At 42.7% G+C, this 23136-nt stretch overlaps 2 protein-coding genes across 9 annotated transcripts in view; one reads left to right on the plus strand and one right to left on the minus strand.

Moving 5' to 3' along the window:
* KIF2A (kinesin family member 2A) overlaps positions 1 to 8382 on the plus strand; it is a 92475-nt gene extending 84093 nt beyond the window's left edge. For 4 of the 5 annotated variants that reach the window (XM_073344036.2, XM_073344039.2, XM_073344038.2 and 1 more), the window contains 2 exons: positions 2792 to 2927; positions 6617 to 8382. In XM_073344036.2, coding sequence (XP_073200137.1) covers positions 2792 to 2927; positions 6617 to 6702 — 222 coding nt within the window. In that variant the 3' untranslated portion in view covers positions 6703 to 8382. The remainder of the gene's footprint in view (positions 1 to 2791; positions 2928 to 6616) is intronic. The other variant, XR_012158886.2, reaches the window with a different exon arrangement.
* On the minus strand, positions 3586 to 23121 carry DIMT1 (DIM1 rRNA methyltransferase and ribosome maturation factor). Of its 4 annotated transcripts, none has more exons than XM_073344044.2 (12): positions 22337 to 22956; positions 21293 to 21366; positions 20638 to 20724; positions 20050 to 20111; positions 19854 to 19947; positions 19707 to 19756; positions 18468 to 18591; positions 18281 to 18373; positions 17209 to 17273; positions 16756 to 16819; positions 15039 to 15145; positions 3586 to 5286 (listed from the first exon to the last, which is right to left on the minus strand). In XM_073344044.2, exons 1-12 carry the CDS (start codon positions 22452 to 22454, stop codon positions 5163 to 5165), a joined length of 1062 nt encoding a protein of 353 aa, XP_073200145.1. In that variant the 5' UTR covers positions 22455 to 22956; the 3' UTR covers positions 3586 to 5162. The 4 variants fall into 4 exon arrangements, 3 of the variants coding, with proteins under 3 accessions (XP_073200145.1, XP_073200143.1, XP_073200144.1); XM_073344042.2 differs by lacking the exons at positions 3586 to 5286; positions 22337 to 22956 and adding exons at positions 11840 to 12300; positions 22980 to 23121; XR_012158887.2 differs by lacking the exons at positions 3586 to 5286; positions 16756 to 16819; positions 22337 to 22956 and adding exons at positions 11840 to 12300; positions 22980 to 23121.
* Between the last annotated feature and the right edge of the window lie 15 nt (positions 23122 to 23136).

Raw genomic sequence — 23136 nt, forward strand, 5'->3', positions numbered from 1 at the left:
CATGCAGCTTGCAGGGATTTAACTTTTTGCGCGGTATCTTTTAATTTCTGTGTCACTAACTTCCTCATTTTTATATAGTGCCCATTTCTGAAATTAAATGTTACAGTGTTGGGCTGCTGTGGTATTTTCCCTGCCACAGGGACGTTAAATTTAATAAACAGGGATGGTCACTATTACCAAGCAGTCCAGCTATATTCACCTCTTGGACCAGATCCTGTGCTCGACTTCGGACTAAATCAAGAATTGCCTCTCCTCTTGTGGGTTCCAGAATTAGCTGCTCCAAGAAGCAGTCATTTACAGTGTCAAGAAACTTTATCTCTGCATCCCGTCCTGAGGTGACATGTACCCAGTCAGTATGGGAATAGCTGAAATCCACCATTATTATTGAGTTTTTTATTTTTATAGCCTCTCTAATATCCCTGAGCATTTCACAGTCACTATCACATTCCTGGTCAGGTGGTCGGTAATATATCCCTACTTCTATATTCTTATTATTAGAGCATGAAATTACTATCCATAAAGATTCTGTGGCACAGTTTGGTTCATTTTAGATTTTTACTTCATTTGATTCTACGCTTTCTTGCACATGTAGTGCCACTCCCCCACCAGCATGACCTGTTCTGTCCTTCCAGTATATTTTGTACCCTGGTATTACTGTGTCCCATTGATCATCCTCATTCCACCAAGTTTCTGTGATGCCTAGTATATCAATATCCTCATTTAATACGAGGCACTCTAGTTCACTCATTTTATTATTTAGACTTCTAGCATTGGTATATAAGCACTTTAAAAACTTGTCACTTTTAGCTGTCTGCCATTACATGATATAATTGAATGGGACTTTTTTTCATTTGACTGTTTCTTATCAGATCCTACCTGTATTTTATCATCTTCCACCCTCTCCTTCTTTCTAGGACATAGAATTTCCATTAATAGATCCTCCCCTAAGCGATGTCTCTTTCCAAACCATGTGCTCCTCTTCACCTGTCGGCTTTCCCCCAGCCCTTAGTTTAAAAACTGCTCAATGACCTTTTTAATTTCAAGTGCCAGCAGTCTGGTTCCATTTTGGTTTAGGTGGAGCCCATTCTTCCTGTATAGGCTCCCCCTTTCCCAAAAGTTTCCCCAGTTCCTAATAAATCTAAACCCCTCGTCCCTACACCATCATCTCATCAACGCATGAAGACCCTGCAGTTCTGCCTGTCTAACTGGCCCTGCATGTGGAACTGGAAGCATTTCAGAGAATGCTACCATGGAGATCCTGGACTTGAGTCTCTTACCTAAGAGCCTAAATTTGGCCTCCAGGACCTCTTTTCTATCTTTCTCTATGTCATTAGTACCTACATGTACTATGACCACTCGCTCCTCCCCAGCACTACACGTAAGTCTATCTAGATGTCTCGAGAGATCCACAACCTTTGCACCAGGCAGGGAAGTCACCATGCAGTTCTCCTTATCATTGCAAACTCAGCTGTCTGTTTCTAATGATCAAATCACACATTACTAATATCTATCTCTTCCTAATAACTGGAGTTCCCTCCCCCAGAGAGGTATCCTCAGTGCGAGAGGATACCACACCATCATCTGGAAGGGGAGGGTCCCAACTATGGGATCGATTCCCTCTGCTCCAGTTGGATGTTCTCCTTCACTGAGACTTTCATCCTCCTCAACAGCACAGAGGCTGTCAGACTGGGGATAGGGCCATTCTACTGTGTCCCAGAAAGTGTCATACGTGTACCTCTCTGTCTCCCTGAGCTCCTCCAGTTCAGCTACTCTGGTTTCCAGAGCCTGTACATGGTCTCTGAGGGCCAGGAGCGCCTTTCACTGAATGCACACATATACCACCTACCCATAGGGAAGATAATCACACATGCTGCATTGGGTGCAATGAACTGGGTAGCCCCAACTCCATTGCTGGACTTCTGCCTGCAGTATCTTTTTACTCCTGAAGCTTGTTCCCTGGTTGATGTTTCATTTTTATTGGGGGGTGTTTTTGACTCTAAGTTTAAAGAATGTTACGTTTATCTAGCCCAGCCCCCCCACGCTTCCCTTCTAAACTTCCTCGCAAAACTCCCGTTAGCTGCTCCTGTTTGCTGTCTCCCTTGGTAACTCAAGTTACAGGCCCCCTGCCTGCGGCTGAAGCTCTTGGGCTTCGGCTTTGCCTCCCTGCCCAAGGTGTTGGGGCTCAGGTGGGCTCAGGCTTCGGTCCCCCCTCCTGGGGTTGTGTAGTAATTTTTGTTGTCAGAAGGGGGTCGTGGTGCAATGAAGTTTGAGAACCCCTGATGTAGGGGAATAGAGCTGTTGTAGTGGCTCCTATGGCACCAGCCCCTCCCCCAAAGCGTGCGTGTCCTCCTTCTCAGGGTGTCAGAATGGTCCCTTGGAGTTGTGGGCAACCAACATGTACTTGCATTACCAGTCTCGCTCAGTGCATGGTGTCCTTATATCAGGGCTACAAAGGTGGCATAAAGCAGAGAATTTTTCCCCCCTGTCTGCGGCTATGCTGAGTGCTCCAGACTGTAGCAGAGAACTGGGGCTACTATCTTTGGCCGTTCCTGACACAGTCATTGGAATGAAGGAAGCATGTATAAAACATTAGAAACCTAGTTTTGCTACATAGAAAACAAAAATTCAGATACTGAAGTAAATTCGTGTTACAGTTCATGAAATTGTTTATCTAGTAAAAGGGTATAACTAGCTTTGGGAAAATAGAAAGACTTTGTGAATTCAACTGTCTGCCTTCAAACCTGTCTCGTGGCTAATGCATTCAGCTGTTGTGCATCTCTTGTCTTTTCAGGAATCTATTCGATGGTTGGAAGATGAAAAAGCTCTTCTAGAGATGACTGAAGAAGTAGATTATGATGTGGATTCTTATGCTACACAACTTGAAGCAATCCTAGAACAAAAAATTGACATTCTGACTGAACTCCGAGGTAAGGCTGTGTTTTTTGTCCATTTATGGGTCTACCAGATTAACAGCTGTGAAAATCGCATCACGGACAGTGGAATCTGGTCTCTCCCATGAAATGTGGCCTCCGGTCACTCAGCTCTGAAGGCAGAGTAGAAAGTGAGAGCTTCTGGCCAGGTGTCCATCTTTGAAGACAGTGTCGCCGTCAGCAGCAGCCGAGCAGTAAGGGTGGCAATACTGTGACCCCGTAATAAGCTTGCAACTCTCTGTGATGGGTTGCCCCCCCTTCAAGATGCCACCTGATGTGCTGAGATACCACTGAGCCCGCTTGTTCTGCCAGCAGGGGCCCCCTTTAACCTGTCTTGCTGATCCAGGCTCTTAAACCTCCTCTAGCATACATACACACAGGCAGGGCCACACACAGCTGCAGAAAGACACAGACATAGAGTTCTGGGAAGACTCATCTTAAGGGATTTACCGCAGCACTCAGGTGTCCACCTCCCTTGGAGTGCAGACCCAAAAGTATATTGACTTGTGCTGTAGAGAAATGTATACAACGTAAGCTGATAAATTCACCCCCTCCCTCAATGTGGAGGAAGATATGCACAATTGCATCTACCTCCCCCCCCCTTTTGCCCCGAGTTAGAAATGACAGAAACTGGGTTTAATATAAAGAAAACAAAATTTATTAACTCTAGAAGGCAGATTTTAAGTGGTTAAAGGGATAGCAAACAGAACAAAGCAGATTACTGAGCAAATAAAACACGCAAACTGAGTTTGATTCACTAAAGAAACAGGTTACAAAAAATAATTTCTCACCCTAAATGTTGAATTAGGCAGAATGCAGAGTTTCTGTAGGTCAGAGTTCTAGTTATTTCTTCTTAAAGACTGGACCCCTGTCTCAGTCTGGACTCACCCCTGCCTTTCCCTTCAGGTAGTCTCTTTTGTCCGTTCAGGTTCTTTCAGCAGTCCTCCTCCTTGGTTAGGCCATGGAGGAGAGTCTGGAATGCCTTGCCTCCCAGCCTTAAATACAGTTTACATAAGGCGGGAAGCCTTTTGTTTCCCAAACTTGACCTTCTCTTCCTGTGAGTGGAAAATTACTAGAAGTCCAAGGTGGTGTTTAGTACCAGGTGGCAGAACCACCTGACCTAGTAGTGTCACAGCTAGTTCCAGGAAGGAGAGAGATTAGAATCTTCAGTCTCATTGTTTCTTCCTGATGGCCCATCAGATTTGATGGCCTGTTGTCTGGTGGGTATCTTCCAGCTGTAATTGTTACATAGTCCATATTCCTAACTTTAGATACAGAAATGATACATGCATACAAATTGGATAATCACATTCAGTAAATCATAACCTTTCCAATGATATCTTACATGAGCCATCTTGCATGAAGTGTATCTCAGTTATGTCACATCCATATCATAAGCATATTTTCATAAAGAATATGGAGTGTAACGTCACACTCTTTTTTTGGGTCGGGTCCCCCAGTTTGAGAAACGCTGCGGAGGAATCATACATTTTTCATTTGTTGGGCAGGGCATAAATAGCAAATTTCACAAATGTGTTACACATCTGTGAAACTTGCTATGTATGCCATGACCAACCCGTGAAAAATGTGTGATTTCTCTGTGATTTAAATAGACCCTTATTTATGTGTGCATTACTAGCTGTGGGTTCTTATACATCAAAGGGACTAACTAACAATAATGAGCTATAACTGAACATTGTTATGAATTTTCTCTTCCTCCATCCTACAACCTAAATTCAATACAGAGAGCACTATAGCTCCATTACACTGGATCAAGGAAGCAAATAATCTGTCTGTACCAGTATAGAGGAAAAATTCTTCACTTTGCCCCCCTGGATCCTGGAAGTATGGAACCCAGGCTCAGTCTTCCAGCTTTTTTCTCTTTGTCTATCTCTCTGTCCTAGTCCATCCAAAACAACAAAGGAAGGAAAGAGTCTCAACGGAATTGCAGGAAAAGGGAAAATAAGGCAGAGAGAAATAAATAGTCTGCCAGTTAATTCTAAACTGCTGCTTTATTTCCCAGCTGCGGAACAGAGGCTGGGGAGACTGCTTCTCTTACATTGTCACCCTTCTAGGTCTTCCCACTAGAGTTTAGCTCTGGGTCCAGTTTTGAACAGCTCTTGCTTACCAATATGTCCTCAGCTCAGAAGCCTTCATCTCTGCAGATTGTTTTCAATCTCTCTTTCAATCACATCAGAATGCAGATTCTTCTCAGTGCCCCTGATTGTCTCTTCAGACTGTATCTAATCTAGAGCCACTGCTCACAGCATGATTGCTCACTCCAGTGAGAGTAAGGAGGGTGAATTGGTTTTGGATATATAGGGTTTCTTTGAAACCATAATGTTGGGAAGTTCCTCTAAAAAATGAAAAAAAGTTTTAGATTTTGCACTGCAATCTGAGTATGTCCAGCAGGCCACATGAATGCATTTATTGCATGTGTCCCACGAGTTATATATTTAATGCTCCTGCTCTAACACTGTATGTTGGGTTAAGTGTAACTCAAACAGATCTGTCAAAAGAATGTTATACTTTCCTTGTGCCACCTGTGAGCCCATTAGCTAGAGGATTGCTTCCTCTGAGGAAGACAAGTTGGTAGACGTTGGCCGTGGCTGTGGTAAAGCAGCAATTTGGGCAACTCCACTCTCTTTCAAAATCATTACAGGCTGCCTTTGAAATAAGGTGCTGCAAGCATAGCTATTTAGAATAAACACTTGCCTCTATTCATACTGACTGGTACACTTGCTGTCTATGAATTCTTTGTAGGGTGGGGAAAAAGAGAGGGAAAACAAAATTATTGCCAGTGATTGTTTGTACTTCTCCCATTCCCCCCCTTGGAGAGTATTGGTCATGGTGATGGGTATTCCAACTCTTGTTTATTGCTCAGAGATTTGGGAATTTTATATAGTTTCCCTATACTGATCCCAACTTGACAGTCTGATCTCCTTGTTTCTCGGGAGATGGAGCTGTGTAACTAACTGGATTATTGTGTTGCAGGGTGCAAAAAGGAAGACAGTGACAGAATTACCTGTAGACACTCTTCTCTTCCAGCCCGTTTCTCAGTATTCTTTAATTCTCTGGAGTTTTGCAGTGAAATAAATAAATATGGAGGAATTCTCCATTTCTTGTGTAACTGCAGTCACAAAAATCAGTTCCTGTGTTACAGGAAAACAGTGGATTCTGGAAGGCATTGTTTGCATTTAGATGTTTAAATCAGTCATGTCAGTATAAAGAATGGTTTCAAATCCAATTCTAGAGATTTTAAAGTTAGCACTGGAAGTTGCATTAATATGTAGAAACATGTTAGAGATGTAATCCTGCACAGCTCAATTGGAGATTTGGTGCGTATAGGTGTGTATAAATGATAAGGACAGGGAGTGCATGGGAAGCATACTCTGCATTGAATGTGCTACTGTGAAGTTTCGTAGAAACAGGAGTAAAGCCTAAGAGGGGAGCAGGTTGCTAAGAAACTTGTTTATATAGGAATATTACGCTTGAGCTTATGTACTCAAACGTCCATTATCTTCCCTGGCTCCTTGTTGTCTGTAGCCTCTGCTCACATGTATGGAGGAATGCTACAACCTTGTGCTCCTTGCTGGTGAAATACTTGCAACCTCAAGACTTATCTACAAAACACCCACTGAACATGAGCACAGTGGCATTTCTTTCTTTCTTTCTTTTTTTTAAAGATAAAGTGAAATCTTTTCGGGCAGCTCTACAAGAGGAGGAACAGGCCAGTAAACAGATCAATCCGAAGAGACCACGTGCCCTTTGAAATGGGCCTCTGCTGCTAATGGACCCTCCGAACCCTTACTACTGTAACATACAGTTGTTATGAGATTGTGGCTGTAAGAACTCAACTACTTGAAAGCGTAAAAACTTTTGAAGTGTCTGTGGAAATGTCCAGTTTCTCCTTCACCTGAATGACGTTTTCAGTTTTGTGTGAAACACTTCAATGATGTCTCCAGAATGCTTCTAGACCAGACAGCACAGCACAACCATGTAGGGTTCAGAGCTGTGAAGCACTTTGTTTAAAATGTTTCATTTATTCAAATTGTGAATTTTATGTTTTGGAAATCTTTGCCATTTTTTTTAATAATGAAGTAAAACTGTGGACTTTAAACACTTCACTATTTCCTTTTAACTATGTTCAATTTTGTTTCAAAGACCAGCTGTGCAGTTTTAAATTGTGTTTGCCTGCATGCACACCTCATCAGTGATTGTACATAACTTCTCTTCTAGAGACAGCTGTGCTAACCTCTTCCCATTCTGTGCCTTGATGAAGGCGACTTGACCCTAAATGTCCTTTCTGAAGCACAGCCTTAATAAATGACATTCCTTATTTGTCAATGTAAGTTACTTTTATTGTGTGTACATCTTTAAAGTGTGAGTGTTTTTTTTTTTTTTTGGTGACTAGTTCATTTCACAGGATGTACCATATCATTGAACAGGAACTAAAAGAGCTGTTAGAGTGGCCAAACAGCTGGACATTCCATCCTCGTAGAAATCTGGAATCATGATTTATTTGACTACCATAAAAAATGGTTATATAATGCTAACATTTTCTTTGTAAAGAACAATATAAATTAGTTGATGTATAATAAAAGGTAACATGGAGGAGAGTTGTATGTTAGAATAATACAGATATACAGTATGTGTATAAGTGTGATAAATACTGTCTAGAATAAAGGTGCAATCTGATCTCTACGTATGGGTAGGAGGACTATAAAAGTTCAGGGATCCAGTGAATAGCATAAACAAAATAACTTTTCACATACTATTAAAAATTTGGCTTCTGATGCATGACAACTTACACGTGCATTAACTGTAGTTTGCAGATAGTTTGTATGGAGTACTACTGTTGCTTTAAAGAAAGTAGCTAATGCATATTTTTCCCTTTGTACAGTGCCAGCAGCTGAAAAGTGGGGTGAAGCTTTATCGTTTGGGATTTGCATAATAGGCTGCACAAACTCTACATAACGCTATACAAAACCCACAGGTACTTGAAGTCTCACAAATAGCACCATACGTATCCAGCACTTTTTAGGTGGTGGCACTTGAGTTATTTTTGCAAGTCACTGTCCAAAAGAAAAAAACCCAACCTTTTATGTAAGAACTTTGTCAAACAACTGTAGCCCTCTCTGAGTTCTCCCTGTTTCCAGGACAGATTCCAGGAGTTAATATCAGCAGACCCTAGGAATGGTTTTAAACTTGGTTTTTGGAACACAATCCCGTTTATGCTGGGACTGAAAGGAAGTAAAGGGAAGGCAATGAAAAGAGAGCTAAATGAGCCAGAGATTCTCAGTATTTAATGTTTGTAACTCCCATAGGAAGGTAGGCTACGGGAGACCCTTGTTGCATCATGGTAAAAAGCTCCTATCTGTAAACATGAAAGCTGAAAAAGCAATGTAGATTTTACACAATGTGTTTAATAAATTAAACAATGAAACATCAATTAGAGATGAGAATTTACTTCTATGTAACTCACATTTGCTTTGGGAAGGAATTTACTTTGTGATCACATCTACTGAAATTAGATGTATATGATTTTTTTAAAAAATCATACTTAAAACGCACATGGTGCTAGAATGGATGTTTTTATTGTAATAAAACAGGCTGGTATTGGGTTTCACTGACTTCAGTCCTTAAACAGCTATATCAAAAGGTACTGATCTTTCACTGCATTCATCTAAGAATGCAATCCATCAAAAATTAAGAGGAAATTTTATTAGATAACTAAGTAAAAGTAGCTAAAGTGTTTCTGTTCATAGTAACTGATGATGCAAGTTAAAAGCATTCCCTGTTAAATCAAAAGCTTTCATTAAAATGATCTGAATTGATAAGTCTAAATCTCACTTTTCCTCTAGGCTTGAGCCATATTATGTAGAGGATTTATATACAAGAAGTCAAGATAACATGGGTGGTGTTCCTTTAGCAAGTCACAGCCTTTCTTTTTTCACAGTAGTAGTCGTGTTAGTCTGTATCAGCAAAAACAACGAGGAGTCCTTGTGGCCCATTTCAAACAGTTGACAAGAAGGTGTGAGTAACAGTATGGGGAAATTAGTTTCTGTAATGACTCATTACCATGACAAAAGTCATTTTTCCTCCCTTGGTATTCTACTGTTAATTGAATTGTCTCGTTAGACTGACCCCCAACTTGATAAGGCTACTCCCATCTTTTTGTGTGTGTGTATATGCATGTATATATATACCTGCTACTGTATTTTCCACTCCATGCATCTGATGAAGTTGGTTCTAGCCCACGAAAGCTTATGCCCAAATAAATGTTAGTCTCTAAGGTGCCACAAGGACTCTTCGTTGTTTTAACCTTTCTTTTGTCTACCTGTAAACAGTCTTGTGATACATAAAGTGCTTTAAGATCCTCTGAAAAGTGTAATCTAAATGTGATTAATTTTGGATTATTGCATCAAACTGCAAATTAGGAATGGTAGATGCTATTCAGATAGCTGTAAGTTTCATGAGAAACTGTGCAGCTAGTTTAAATATGAATCTGCTGTATTTATATAATATGCCTGCTTCTATCCATGTCCAATTTTTAAAATAACTCCCGTCAAATATATTTTACTTTTATTTATACTTTCATCACTGCTGATGGGAGATTCTTTTTAAATGTTTTCAGTATTGTTCACAGACTAGTTCTTGTCTCCTCCACTAGCCTTGCATCACAAAAGGAGTCGTGGGTTAATAATGAAAAGGAAAGAAGTATGATCACGTCATGTATTTCCCCTTTAAAAGAAAATAGGGAGAGTAGCTGCTTAGGAACATTCTCCTATAATGGACAGCCAGTGATATCTTTGTGGCAAACACATTCACCAACGGGTGAGGAACTCTTACACTTGGGGCAAGTGGATGTTTATAGTAGGAAATCAGGACTCTTGCTGATTTGAGGGTTTAAAAGGGTAGGATACCACACCAATCAAGGTTGGCTGTCTCAGCTTGCATTGAGGGAAGTTAGAGAATAGTCTAAATCCTGTCAAAGTGTGTGTGATAAAACCTTAATTTTACTAACACCCCCATCCTAAAATGGGACCAGTGCTGCTACTCCAGTCAGCTACTGGTTACAACAGAAGTGGGCAAACTACGGCCTGCAGGACTGTCTTGCCTGGCCCTTGAGCCCCTGGCCCCTCCCTCACAGCCTCAGTGTGCTGCACCACCAGTGATCTGGCCTGCTGCTCCTCTCAGGGCAGTGTAGCTGGCTCTGGCCAGGCTGCAAGCTCCTGCTGCTCTGAGTAGCATGGTAAGGGGGTGGGAGGTTAGGTAAGGGGCTGGGGATCAGTCAGGGAGGGTTGGATAGGCATGGAAGTCCCAGGGGCCTGTCAGGGGGTGGGGCGTGGATAGGGGTTGGGGCAGTCGGGACAAGGAACAGGGGGGTTGGATAGGTCAGATAGGGGGCTGGATCCAGGCTGTTTGGGGAGGCACAGCCTTCCCTGCCTGGCCCTCCATGCAGTTTTGCAATCCTTATGTGGCCCTTGGGCCCAAAAATTTGCCCACCCCTAGGCTACAGATTGGTCTGTCAAGCTAGGCTTTGCTAGTTTTGTAGAGATTGCTTCTTAAGGGGTAACTTATTTTTTGCATGCTGGGAGAAGAGGGCTGTCATGCTAGCCTAAGGTAAATAGAAGCTCTCTTGTCTAGACTCTGAAGCAATGCTTGCTTTTTTAACCTTATGATAGTGACATGCTTGTTCCTTGTAAGATGCTGTTCCAGGCCTGCAGAGCTCCAGCTGTTGCATTTACAGATTTTGCACATAAGGCTATCAACCAACTCCTCATTGGCAGAAGGAAGAGAGTGTTATAGAATCAGTGTTCCTAGGCTGATCTACCTTTACCTACCACTCCTAAGCCTGGGCAATTTGCACAAGTGCATTTACTTTGTTTTTAACTGTTAATGGTGTGACCCTGTAGCTCTTAACCCATAATTCAAACTATGAGCAAAGACTCCAAAGTTTTAGAACTAGGAAATGTGCCCAGCTCCTACAATACCAAGAGTATTAAAATACAAAATGTTCCAAAAAAGTAAGTTTCATTAACAAAAATAGAATAATGCAGCTAACATTGTAACAGAAGCCTACTGCCTATATTCAATGTTAAGAATTAAAAAATTAAAGGGAGATTTAAGGGGGAAAATCATGCAAGAAACAGCCTCTCCTGCTTGCCCAGAGCAGTAATCTGGTAATAATCTCTGATATATAGCACTCTTCAGTACTGTACAGCTGCCTACAGTTTGAGATTAATATTAAAGTACATGGATCTCTATTGAGACTAGATGTACATAGGCTATAGTATTTAATGTATGCAGTTTAGTGAAAAGCCACTGCAGTTAATGTACATTTTAGGGTTATTTGTATAAGAAAGAGGTAGGGACAGTGGTGATCTCTGTTCCCAGCTCTGCCACTGACATTTAACCTATGCTCCTCAGTTAAAGTCTGTGAAATGGGATAATACTGCTTACCCAGCCCTGTAAAGCACTTTAAGGTCTATAACAGATGGAATACCTAAGTGTACAGTATGGTTAAGGCAGTTTAAGAAAGCTTAAAGGCACCATACAATGTTTCAGTCAAACTGCATTGTTACTGAAGATTTTTATGTGAAAATGGTAGTATATTCTTAGCTGCCTCTGAATGCAATTCAGGGTCTAGCAGTTAACAGGTGTAACTGCAGCTGAAAACAAGTTTGGATGTTTAAGAGGTCTGTACTAGGCAAAAGAACTGTTCTGTCTTTTTAAAGCCTACCATTCTCTTGAGCACCTTGGCTGTGCAACCTGATAGCAAGAGTTTAACTGCCCCAACATCGAGAACATATACTGTGGTGATCTGCTCATTGTAGCAGAAATTTCTCTAATAGGCCAGGGCCGGTGGTAGCTAGCAGAAAGGAAACAAAGAAATACACACTTCATCTTTTTAAAAAGTTAATTTATTCTAAACTTCCAGGAATGGGCATCTACAAATAGTTCTGTGGTGGCCGAACAAACAGAGGTCTGAATGTTGTAATGGCAGAAGAAGGTGCAAAGTCAGGGAGGGAAAGGTTTAATTTGGGGTCACTCCATATCATAGGGTACATTTAAAAAAATGCTCTGATGCGGAAAAAAAGGTACAGAGCTTCAGTCTTGACAGTTACAATTTTAAAATGTAACAGCACCTTTACAGCTATCGTCTTCAAACAAGTACTTCTGAGCAGTTATTGCAAAACAGTCAGATGTACTTTGTATGCTGGTGATTGCTCTCAACATGAGAGTTCTTCTTCTATGAACACCTTGGTCCATGTCTCATTTCCGTTCTTCCCAGAAAATGTAAAATGCTCCCTAGTCAGCCATTTATGAAAAATGGATGCCTTCTGAATTGAAGCCATGCAGCACTCTGAAAAATTAAAGTGGTCAGCTTACACGAATTTGTACTTCACACAGTAACACTTACTTCAAAAACTACCTCGATGAAGGGAGTGGATAAGAAGTCTTAAAATACGGCTTTCTGTTCCAGTCATTACAGCAAAGAGCTGCTAATAGGTTTGCAGTAAGGACGAGTAGTGAGCACTCAACTTTGAAAGTTCAGGACAGATGTAATGCTAGGGCAACCTTGTCTGCCACTCAGTTGAACCTTTACTAGCCAAAGAACAGCAGTTGATTTAGATGGTCACAGCAGCAAGACCTGTTGAGTCACTTCTGCCAAGAAGTTGTGATTAGTTATAGCAGACTAATGCCCCTAGGAACCTACCCTTTTAGGTATAGCTCCTCTCCACTGGAGTCAAGAGCTCAATGCCTGATTAGCTGGCCACATTTCCTAAACAATGAATAGGCAACAGTATAGAAAGGAAAACAAGTATTTCCTTGTACGTAAGCCTTCTAGGCCACTTCTTTAACATAGTGTTACATTTGAGTAAACAATGTGTCTAAAATATTCTGAAGCTATACATTAAGAGATGGGATTTCTACTGCCTAATTTGATGACCAGCAACAAGAGAACACATGGTCATTAATATAACAGCTGCAGTTTCAGAATCCTGTAGTGTGTCTAATGCTGCTAGAAACTCTAAGGGAGAGATGTAGAAGACTTCAGGGAAGATGAAAATTAAAGCTAACTTGTCATAGTCCTATAATGCAATTTATGGAAGGAGATTTAGGTACTCCAGAATGCTGTAAACAGCAGTTTAATCCATATAATCTGTTTCTTCATATTAAGGGATCAGGATCTTCATCTTTGGTGATAAAGTACTTCTCCCAGCCTTATGTAATCCAACTGTCAAGCTCCTTTTCAACAGAAATTTGATTCAAATGTGTGTTGCTTTGTTGCCCTCAGCCTGTGTGTGGCATCATCATGTGTAGTAAAGATGTGTTTAAAGATATATAAATAATGCCCCTCACAAAAGATTCAGATCATTGGAGTCTAGGGCAGCGGTTCTCAACCAGGGGTCTGGGAGTCCGTGAGCCCTTTCAGAGAAGCTGCAGAGGCCCACAACTGAAACCCGGTGCCCCCAGCGCTGAAGCTGGCAGCAGCGCTTCTGCCCCAGCTGAGAGCAGCGCAGGGGTGAAGCCGGCAAACCTCCCCTGCCGCCCACAAGCCAGGAGCAGCAAGGGGGGTGAAGCTGGGCGCCCCCCCTGCCTGTACGCAGCCCCTAGCTACCCCCGCACTGTACCCTGAGCTACACCCCTCGCTTCACACAGCCCTTAGCTCAGAGGTGGCAAACTACAGCCTGTGGGACCATCCTGCCCAGCCCCTGAGCTCCTGGCCCAGGAGGCTTGTCCCCAGCCATGCAGCGCAATGCTCTGGGCAGCAGGGCTGCAGAGCCCGGCCTGACCCAGTGCTCTGTGCTGCGTGACATAGCTGCCTGTCCTGGTGCAGCCGCACCGCCAGCCACCGGCGCTCCAGGCAGCGCAATAAGTGGGGGGGCAGGTTGGATAGAGGGCAGGGGAGTTGGGCAGGGTTGTGGATAGGGGTTGGGGCGGTTGAATGGGGGCAGGGGTCCCCGGGGGGCAGTCAGGAAGGAGAGGAGGGGTTGGATGGGGTGGCGGGGGGCGATCAGGATGGATGGGGCAGGGGTCCCCAGGGGGCAGTCAGGAAGGGGGGCGGGGGTTGAAGAGGGTGGTGGGGGGGCAGATAGGGGCAAAGGGTCTGGGGGCAGTCAGGGGACGAATAGTAGGGGGATGGATGGGGCAGTGGTCCCCGGGGGGGCCATCAGGGAAGGGGGGGGGGGGGTTGGATGGGGCAGGAGTCCGGGGGGGCCCTCAGGGGGCAAGAAGCAGGGGGGGGTCAGACATTGCGTGGGAGCCGGGCCATGCCTGGCTGCTTGGGGAGGCACAGCCCCCCCTAACCATCCCTCCATACAATTTCAGAAACCTGATGAGGCCCTCAGGCCAAAAAGTTTGCCTGCCCCAGCCTTAGCTACTCCCTTCCTGCACCCTGAGCGGTTTTCAAACTTTTTGAACTGAGTCCCCACTTTGAATTATATTTTTTGGTTGTGTCCCCCAACAGCCCAGACAGGCTGGGTGGTCTCCTGAGTGAGTCCGCGGGTGGCGGTGGTGCTCCCTCTTTGGACCCTGCTGTGCGGAGCTGGCTTGAGCCCCACCAGCTCTTGCCCCCCACCACAGAGAAGTAAAACTATGCCCATGCCCAAGGGTCCCCTCTGTCCTGGAGCCCTGAGTCCACCCCTCCCAAGGCCCTGGCGTATTTATAGCATTTGGCGGAGGCCTTAGCAAGAAAAAGGTTGAGAACCCCTGGTCTAGAGTAAGTTTTCAACTAACTACAGCACAAATTTCACTTCCTGTTAGTCTAGAAGTTTCCAGCAGACTCAGTCTTCTGTTCAGAATCCCTATTTTCATATATATTAATTGTTGGACCTAAAATCATCCTAGACTACTAGAGTTAAAGACTGTAGTAAGAGGTAGTTTTCCCTATATTTACAGTAATTTCCTCACTGGATCCATAACATGTCAATAGTTCGACATCTCATTTCTAAAGTGGATGGTGTTTGGGCTATCACTACTTTTTCCCCAATCCAACCCAATGCAAATCTGCTAGTTTTATACTAGAGATGTCCCTGCAGTTTTAGAACAGAGCAGTGTTTGAAGTATGAAGGGAATTCACAGAGAGAATGAGTTTACCTAATGAAGTCATCTATATCCATTGAGCGAGCCCGTTTTTCAGAGAAACCTGTATTTTTTAGAACCATCTGTATTTTCTCTGCAATTTTGAAATCTTCTGGTATTTCCTGTCAATGTAAGTTGCAATACAGATAAGTTATTTCTTCAGTATTAATGATTTTTAAAAGTTTGTGCATTCCACAAGTCTTCAGTTATCTAAGCACCATGCCCAACCTTTGCTATGCATCAAGGTGACTGACCATTCCAGATGAAAAATGCTTTAAAAAAAAATTCAGGTTGCTGTTTTCTCACCTAGGTACATAGACTGTCCATCAATCCTGGGTTTTGCAGTACTGTCCCGCTTTGATACACAAACCCCCAGCTGAAGCAACTCCTGCCCCATGTGACTGGCTGGACTAGGCTCCCTGCTCCAGGCATTGTGACCTGGCCCCTGCTGTCCAGATTTGCAACACTGCTCAGGTTTGGCCTGGCCCCTGACAGGGGTGGGGGTGGCAAATCTGAGTGAGTGGCATTGCAACTTGGTGCACAGGGTTGCAACACCCTTTGTTCAGGTTTGGCCCAGCTGGGCTAAACCTGAGCCATGTTGCAACTTATGTGCCAGGGTCCAGGTCAGAGTACCCAGAGCAGGAACTTGAAGCCTGCCAGCCCTGCAGAATGGGAGCTGCCACTGCAGAACAACCTGCTTTGCACTCACCCTGCAATTCCCCTCCCCACCCCACGCGGGGGACAGGATCTGCCCCATCCCCCCAACCTGTCCTCTCAGTCCCTGGAGGCAGTTCCCAACCCACATTAGCTACTTTGAATGGTGGGAGGTATGTATACACCTGAGAAAGAAGCAGGAACCATGCCTACCTCTATATTCATAGTACACGGAGGCATGGCCAGGTGGGTAAGTATTTCAGATAATGTAGTTATTTTTCTAGATTAGACTACTTAGGTTCTACCTAATTAAACTGTTTATTCTACATCAATGGTTGGCTCTGTATGCACAAATAAAAGATCATAAAGTCTAAAGAGAAATTTATTTTTGAATAATGTGTATCCCCACAGCAAATTGGAAGTTTTGATGCAGCACCATGCAAGTTAGGAAGACTAAAGAACTGTACAGCATAGTGAATGTCACATTAGTCAGTATTAAAACTTGGAACTATTGTATATTTTGGAAAAAAAAAAAAAAAAGGTTCTTTACATGTTAAGCACAATTCTATACATAACAGATCGCTGTAGCTGAAATTAGCCTGACTAACCATTCTCTTCTAAGGATCAGATCTTATTAAAAGAGTTAAATAATTTAAAAAAGGATCAGTGCAGGCCTGGTTTCTAGATTTTTGTAAACAACCTCAAACTCACTGCAGATGAGTCACTAGAAATATTTTCAAATAGATGCAGCGTCAATGGTTTTATACTATGCCAAGCTCTGAGCAGCCCTAACGTGGGGCCAGGGGGGGAGGAGAGTAAATTACACCCGTGGAGACATCAATGGAATCTCAATATATCCTTTGTTTCTAAATTTTCATGTAAACCTTTATTATAGATTAGAGGATCTTAAGAATTCTGTTTATTTTAAATATTCTGTTATTCTAAGGGTACTCTTTGGTTTTAACTTCTGGAGGAAAGATTTTTGTACCATCTTGCCTCTGTTGAATTTTACATCTCATAGTTAGCTCACCTGGAATGTTACATTTAACACATTAAAACCGAAAAACATCCTACTTACAATGTTATGTATAGAACAGTGAATTCGATAATTCTGATCCAGCAGCTGCTGCACCGCACTTGATCTGAAAGTGAGTCAATACAGTCAACCATTGATCAAGACATCTAATTACAGTGAAATCTGTTTTTTAAAAAAAACAAGTTGTGACTTGAGTGGCTGTTCAGAGGTTTTTAAAATAAATATTCAACAGCTGTACTGAACATATTGGATGATCTCTTAAGGCAACTGCCTAATTGGCATGTAAAGGTTTCACTGTATAAGATTTCCATGATCACAGTGTAAACTGTCCAACCCTGCACTATGGGGATGCCTGAATGGTCTGATTAATATGGTTGTTGAAGCAAGGCTTGCTACAGAACTAGACTGGAGGATTGCTGGGTATTTTTGTAGGCAAAACAAGCAATTCAATAAACTCTTAAACTTTGAAAAAACCCTCTAATAGAAGTAACTTACTTAAATGCTGCAGAAAGTGTCTTGTTTTTCCTGACAAAGGCTATCCTTACTAGACCATCCCATTCCTGAAACACAAAATCCACAACATTTGCCTGAAGCAATATACAGCTGCTAATAACCAGGCCAGACTATCTACTATTGATTTCATGACAGCACAATGACAAAGAGGTAAATCTTAGTAATAGCACAACACAGAGTACAAATTGACAAGCTAAATACTTCACTGGCAAAGGTAGGCAGACGTTACCGAACTGCTAACTGGACAATCACCCAGATCTCTAGATAGCTATAAGTCACATGGCTGAGGAACATCTGGCTGAACCTGGGCAAAACTGTGGTGATGATATTAAGGTGTTTCCCTTTTTTACATAAATGTCTAGAGTAATATTGCCCTGGAGTGTTGATCTTCAGCAAGAGCGCATAGTCTCCGAGTCCTAAAGGACTCTTCTTTGCTCTTGATCAATTAAATACTGCCAACAGCCATAAATGTCTTTTAAGCACTTTAAGGTCTATAGATGAAAAGCACTACAAAAGAGCTAGGTATTAGCACCACCTGCTAGCCAGGAGCTTTTACCTTTCAGTCTGAGACAAACCTAACCACAGCGATCCTGGTCTGTGTCACTTCTAGGAAAGGAACAGGGGTTTTGAGGAAAGTTGAGTTTGAACTGCTGTTGGGGCATCCAGATAATGTTGGAAAGATACTCAATGAGAGTCTGCTTAAGGAGGGGAGAGGTACAATGGAGAGTCAATGAATGTCTAGTGCAGTGATTTTCAACCTGTGGTCCGCAGATCATGTTTAAGATTTTCAAGGGGGTCCACACCTCCATTTGAAATTTTTTAGCAGTCTACAAATGAAAAAAGGTAGAAAACCACTGGTCTAGTCTTTTGATATGATTGAGTTAGGCCTATTTAAACTGTCTAAAAAAAAAATCCTTTAACAGTGTTTATGTAAGTTACATGAGTTGTATCGTGTTGCTTTTACACCACCTGAAAGAGCATACAGAACAAAACACTGAACAGCACTATTATTCTGTTATTTTATTGTATATGGTCTGCAGTATTTGAATCTCACCTGAAAATTAATAGGTGGTGGAGGGTTCTTTGGCTCTATTCTGACAACACTGGATTCAACTTTGGGTGGAGGCTTGAAATTATTCCTTCCAACCTGTTAACCATTAAAAAGTAGGTAACTATACTTGAGAAAGCCTCCTCACTCTGACATACATTCCTACATTGGTTATAGATGTAGTTTCACTTACTTTCATTAGATGATCCACACGGGCTAATAACTGAGTGTTAATTGAAAGTCTGCAGTATAGTTTATTTCCTGGTTTTGCAACCAAACGAAGAGCAAATTCTCTCTGAAACATAAGTATTGCACACCTGAGAATTAAAGAAATGAAAACATGAGTGCTATATTGCAAATAATTTATTCCTAGAAGCTCTATTACTTGTAGATTATTGGCTTTTTATTTTAAAGGCAAGCATAGAGATGTGTCATACACTTATATTAGAGAGCCTCAGCCCTGATGTAAGTTAGGCACAGCTACAGCAAACCCACTATAGCACCTCCTTACCCTCGGTCTGAACTTGGCTATTTGTACCTAGTGGTCAGAAGGAAATTAAGAGAATTTAGTCTCAGTCTTACATGTATGACCTGTGTGAAATAATTCTACCTGCTTACACCTCTCATTCTGGACCTCTGAAAGCCAGAGGTTTCTTTTGAAATGAACTTTCCTGAGTAAAATTGTTAAAATAGTAAATTAATTGCTTTTTGGTAATTCACTAAGTTAAAGAAGTGCTGATCACCAATCTTGCATTGTACGTGTCAAGTTTCCTGACTGCTAATAGGCATACTGGTACCTAATGTCACTGATTAGTACTGTAGCAAGAAGTCTGAATCTGCAGAACTGCCAAACTAGAATAAAAGTGAGCTATTTGCATTTCAAAACTTATCTAATTTTAGAAAAAAAAAAAAAAAACCAACCACCCAGTAAAAATAGATAGCCCTACTAGTCCTTCAAATCCAGTCAATGGCATCAACAACAGCAGTACTCGAGTTCATGGTATCACTGCTAGCTGCCAACAAGTTAAACTATCAGCAAGAGCCCTTAAACAAGCTACGCAACCATATATTAAACATACAGTTGCTTTGATTTTCCTGGAGACACCCCACAACCCCACAGTCCAAATCGGCTCTACTTCTCCACAACTCTTAAGACACCCTGCTTAGGCCTGGGGTTGTCCTTTCTAGAGTAAGCAGGAGCAAACTCCTATTTACTTTAGTGGGAGCTGCACTTGGTTATGCCAAGTCTCAAATTCTTCCTAGGTGTTTAATACTTCGGCACTGGCAACGGCCATTGGGAGTACTATGCTAGGGAGAGTTCTTGACTAGTGGTTTCCTGGGCTGATATCTTTAACAATAATCCCAAATCAGATGTTTTGTAAAATTAGCCTTTGTTTTGCATTAGGCAATCCAGAGAGTCTCATCTACATACCTGAAAAAAGGTCTATGTAGCAACAGCTTGAAAACAAAAGGTGAAGAAATCTAGGGAAAGAGTAACACTGTTAGTATGTCCTCTCTGAGCAAGTACCATCAAAAATTCATGTAAACTGTTATTCCACTGCACTTGCTTTGCCCTTACCTGATAAGGCAAGTTAGCCACACACGTATCAAAGAATGGTAAGTCAGTTTTCAACACATCTCCAACCTTTATTTCTAGTTTATTTGCTAGGCATCTAGGGGTGGGAAAACGCACTGTTATTACCTTAGAAATACACATTTCTAAAGGGGTCAGGCCCCTAAAATGCAGTGGAGCTATTTCCAGTGTTAGTACTTACGTGCCCTGGACTCTCTTCTGAAGTTCACCCACAAGTCGTGTGTCAAGTTCACAAGCAATTACCTGAAAACAAGGAGTTATATTTGCAACTTTAACTAAATCAGAACTATGAATAGATTTTTTGCTATTATCTCAGAGTAAGAATAGCTTTTGTTACATTTAAAAAAAAAATCTTACATTAGGATATGCACATTTTCTATCACCAAAATATCAGACTATATTAAAATTTCAGAAGGATAACAAGGCCATTGAAGAGAACTACACATGTAAAGCACAATTCTTTACCTAAAAGTAGTTGAATGCCTTGTAAAAATGGTAAAGATCCACACAAATGTTAATGCAGTCAATTACAATTACACTGCGTATCCAATTATCAAATATTCTTAACTTCTCTTTAGAAGCACCGTTGTTACTCTGTCAGTGGAGTTGTACAGAGAGAAGGATATGAACACCCAGAAAGGAATAGATACATTATTCCCCCCACCTCACATTTGAATAGAGCAGTTGGACACCTTTTCATCTGTTCATCTACTAAGTAGCAGTTTGTTCAGTGAAAAATAAAGATGAATTTTTCCTAACTCATTCTTACCTTTTTAACTTTCTCTAGCATTTTTACTGTCAGGTTACCAGTTCCAGGTCCTACTTCAAGGACAACATCTGTGGGCCGTAACGCAGCCTAAGAATAAATGAGATTGTAGGAAACCAATACAAAAAAAAAAAAAAAAAATTGCAAAGTAATCTTAACTAAGGAATTCTATGTGCAGACATTAGTGGAGCTAATCCTGTATATGGTTAACAAATTTGGCGAACCTGTTTTCAAGGCAAAAGCAAAGTTGCCCAACAGTTTCACTTTTAATTGCATGCAACCTTTTGAAAACGTAGCCATTAGGTAATCACATCTCTGTGTGCACACAAAACCCTGCGTGTAACCTTGGCTCCATTTAAGACAATGGGAGCTTTGCCACTGACTTCAATGGGGCCAGGATTTTACCCACGGCCATTCTGAAGGAAAAGAGAAAGCACTTAGAAAATCTTTCACCAAATGCACATCTTGAATTAACATTTCCCATACCTTTCAAGAGGCCAGGAGGGGATTAAGCACCTCAGACTTACACAGTATCCAATTTTAAGTAGTGCTGTAAATTGTTTACAAGCATTTGCCTTAAAAGATTTTATGACAGAGAACGTTTGAATGCAACTCTTATGACAGCTATTTTAATTGGTTAGGTCCAGTTATTACCAACCTTCTCTATAATGTTGTTAACAATGAGGGGATTTTTCAGGATGTGCTGGCCAATTCCAGTATTGAACATGATACCTAAAATAAGGTATAACCAAGCCAGTTATATCACTATCATTAAAAATATCACAGTTACTTTGGTACAGCAAACTAAACTTTATACTTCTAAAACAGTGATTCACATTCTTTTACTGTAACTAGACCACTTTACCAGTCTAACACCTGGTCTACACCTGAGCTACATGGCTCAGGGCTCTGAAATATCTCATGCCCTGTGTGACAGGTTGACCTAACCCCACTGTAGACACATGTAGAATGACAGAAAGTTGCTGCCTCTCAAAGAGATGAACTACCCACACTGACTGAAAAACCCCTTCCCACCGTGTAGGAAGCATCTACACTACAGTGCTACAATGCCACAATTGTGCCACTACTTATGTAGTGTAAACATAAGAACAGCCATATTGGGTCAACCTCACAATCCACCAAGCCCAGGACCCTGTCTCCTGACAGGTTTCAGAGTAACAGTCGTGTTAGTCTGTATTCGCAAAAAGAAAAGGAGTACTTATGGCACCTTAGAGACTAACCAATTTATTTGAGCATATCACGAAAGCTTATGCTCAAATAAATTGGTTAGTCTCTAAGGTGCCACAAGTACTCCTTTTCTTTTTGTCTCCTGACAGTGGCCAATTCCAGGTGTCATATTCTAAGACATTAACGATAACAACACTGCCTCTCTCCTTCCTTTGATCTGTGTGTAGTACACTTATCCCCTTGGAGTATACAATGCCCTTGTGATTGTAAAGACTGGCACTTGGGATTAATGACATTTCAGAAGCAGGGGAGCCCACAGTATCAACCACTGTAGCTGGAAATACCATTATTAGTGATACTGGGAACAACAAATGTAAAACAATAAGAAAATTATTGGTGACACTGTACTCAGGTTAAAGCAATAAATTACACATCAACACTACTTCCAGGATCCTAAAACCACAACTATTTTTTTCACTATTGCATTTAGACGGAACTCTTTTAGGATAGGGACCTGGTCTTTTTACACAGCTGCATAGTAATAAAATCGGAGTGACAACAGCATGCTCGCCCGTGTACAAGTACGAGCCAGGAGTGGAGGACATCAGCCAAAGGGCTTGCAGAAGAAGCATGTTCTAAGGAGATCTTAAAACAAGCAGAACCATAGCAGAGTCCGCGCCTTCATCAGCTTGCACTAGGGACACGGGGCCACCGAGGAGAGCAGACTGCAGCCGCCAGGCGGCTGAAGGCTCCCGCCGGGCTTTGCCTGCCCGCGCACAGCTCCATTCCGCAGGCCGCAGCCGAGACGGGAAGGATACAGCAGCGCCTCCAAGAGACCGGCTCTCCAGCCCTCCCTATCGGCGACTCCGATGGCGGCGGGGCTGCTGAGAGCGTCACAGGGAGCGAGTAACGGCCCCACACCGTCTCCGCCCGCGGCACTCGGAGCCTCGGCTCCTTTGCCGCCGCCACCCCCCGGTCTGCGGTCCCTTTTCCCCGAGCGGTCCCCGCCGGCGCCTGTCGCCGGCACCGCCACGCCCCGGGCCGGACAGCAGCGGCACACGCCAGCCCTGGGCCAGCTCCCCGCAGGCCCGAACGGGCCTCGGGAACGCGACCTGCGGCCGCAGCCCGGCCTCTCCCCGCCGGGCCCGCGCACTCACCTGGGCCCTGGCCCTGGCCCTCGCGGCGCTGCGGCCGGCACCGCTTCTCCGCCTTGACTTTCGGCATGGCGGCGCCCCGGAGACACGCACGCTAGTCGCACACACCCCAGCGGAGGAGGAAGCCGGGACCGTATTGTCGCCTTTGGATGACGTAAGT

The sequence above is a fragment of the Lepidochelys kempii genome, chromosome 5 (genome assembly GCF_965140285.1).
Source record: "Lepidochelys kempii isolate rLepKem1 chromosome 5, rLepKem1.hap1, whole genome shotgun sequence".
In the NCBI taxonomy this organism is placed as follows: Eukaryota; Metazoa; Chordata; order Testudines; family Cheloniidae; genus Lepidochelys; species Lepidochelys kempii.